Source organism: Galeopterus variegatus, unplaced genomic scaffold (genome assembly GCF_000696425.1).
Source record: "Galeopterus variegatus unplaced genomic scaffold, G_variegatus-3.0.2 Scaffold2231, whole genome shotgun sequence".
Lineage (NCBI taxonomy): Eukaryota > Metazoa > Chordata > Mammalia > Dermoptera > Cynocephalidae > Galeopterus > Galeopterus variegatus.
The window spans coordinates 167,364-168,772 of NW_007728342.1; the positions used below are offsets into that span (position 1 = coordinate 167,364).

A 1,409-nucleotide genomic window follows, 5' to 3' on the forward strand; every position below is an offset into this window, starting at 1 on the left:
TATATACTCCGGAATAATTTAATAATAAAGTCAGATAATTTCAAAATGTTTTTCCTTATTCGAATCCTGCCGGTTAACATATTCACATCAGTGTTTGAAATAATTATTGGAGGAAAATATTTTCAAAACACATTATCTTTTTGCTTTGCTTTGTTTAGAAGTAGAACAAAAAGCAATACAAATTTTTATTCGAAAACTAGTTTGCAACAAATTCTTTCTGAGCTGGCCTACCTGGCAGTGGTCTCTACTCTAAACCAAGACAAAAGTGTTTAGAAACCAAACCATTAAGATCTTTGTTATTCTGGCCAATGCCTGGCAAATAGTTAAGATAGATGATATTGGAATAGTGCCCAGCATTAGTTGGAACTCTAATGGGCTGTAAAGAAAAGGACAGAAATAATGGGAGAAGTGATTTAAACCATGACACAGCAGGCGGTCTAATCAAATGAAGTCACCATTAGCTTTTATCTTACCTTCACAGTAGTGTAATTACTGCTTTCTTGGATGTGGATTAAAATGCCATTCTCGCCTCTTGTCCTGAATTTTACTTCCAGACTGTTCACACCAAAAGGCTCCAACATGGCACCTCGTATGCTCTGTCTTAACAAATATTCCCGTTTCTCATTCTGACTCATGTGGTAGTCCAAGCGTCCTTTGCCTTCTAATGATAAGGCAGTGTCAGGAGTAATAGCTGAAAGACAAGAAAGAAATGGAAAAACGAATGCATCCATTAGGAATTTCTTACAAAGTTTTCAATACTGACAAAAAAATTATCAAGAATGACAATGAAAATATTAAATTTTTGGATTAAATAATTCCTAACCCTACTCTAGAAAAAATAATTTCCATTTGTGAATTTTTATATAAGTTGATTTCAAATGCTTAAATTCATTTCAGAACCATGACATGTAAACCACTTTAAGACAGTCATTAATCATTTGGGAAATATTCACTAAAATATTTACCACATGATATAAATCATGAATTTCTGAAGACATAACCACCTATAGAAAATATTCACTTGAGAAAAGTGTAATCAGTTTCACTGTATTTCCAAAATTCATAAATGAATATACGTTTCCATAAAGTGGTTTGTGATCTTTAGTGTCTAGCATGTTAGAAATTTGGGCAAAGAAATGTTCAATCAAATATTTGCATTGGTTACTAACTTTATTTTCAGTAATTATCATGTATAATTTAATTTATCTCATGTAAAATCATTATGTACAATCACGGTTTTTCACAATCTGATAAAATTTTCATATTTCAGAAGTATGAAGTTTAAGTTATAGTAAAAAATAATATAGCTAAAGAAAGGACATAAAGGAAATGAGTGCAAAAGTATCTCAGCACTGGGCCGGCCCGGTGGCGCACTGCTACAGTGCGCCGCTTGGGAGCGCGGCGGCGCT

General features: G+C 33.2%; 1 protein-coding gene across 1 annotated transcript in view; it reads right to left on the bottom strand.

Annotated features, from left to right (window-relative positions):
* The window catches only part of LOC103597192 (protocadherin Fat 4-like), a 100,327-nt gene that overhangs the window by 15,081 nt on the left and 83,837 nt on the right, over nt 1–1,409 (bottom strand). Inside the window, 1 exon segment of the mRNA XM_008580998.1 lies at nt 474–691. Within this exon segment, the coding sequence (XP_008579220.1) occupies nt 474–691 (218 nt within the window).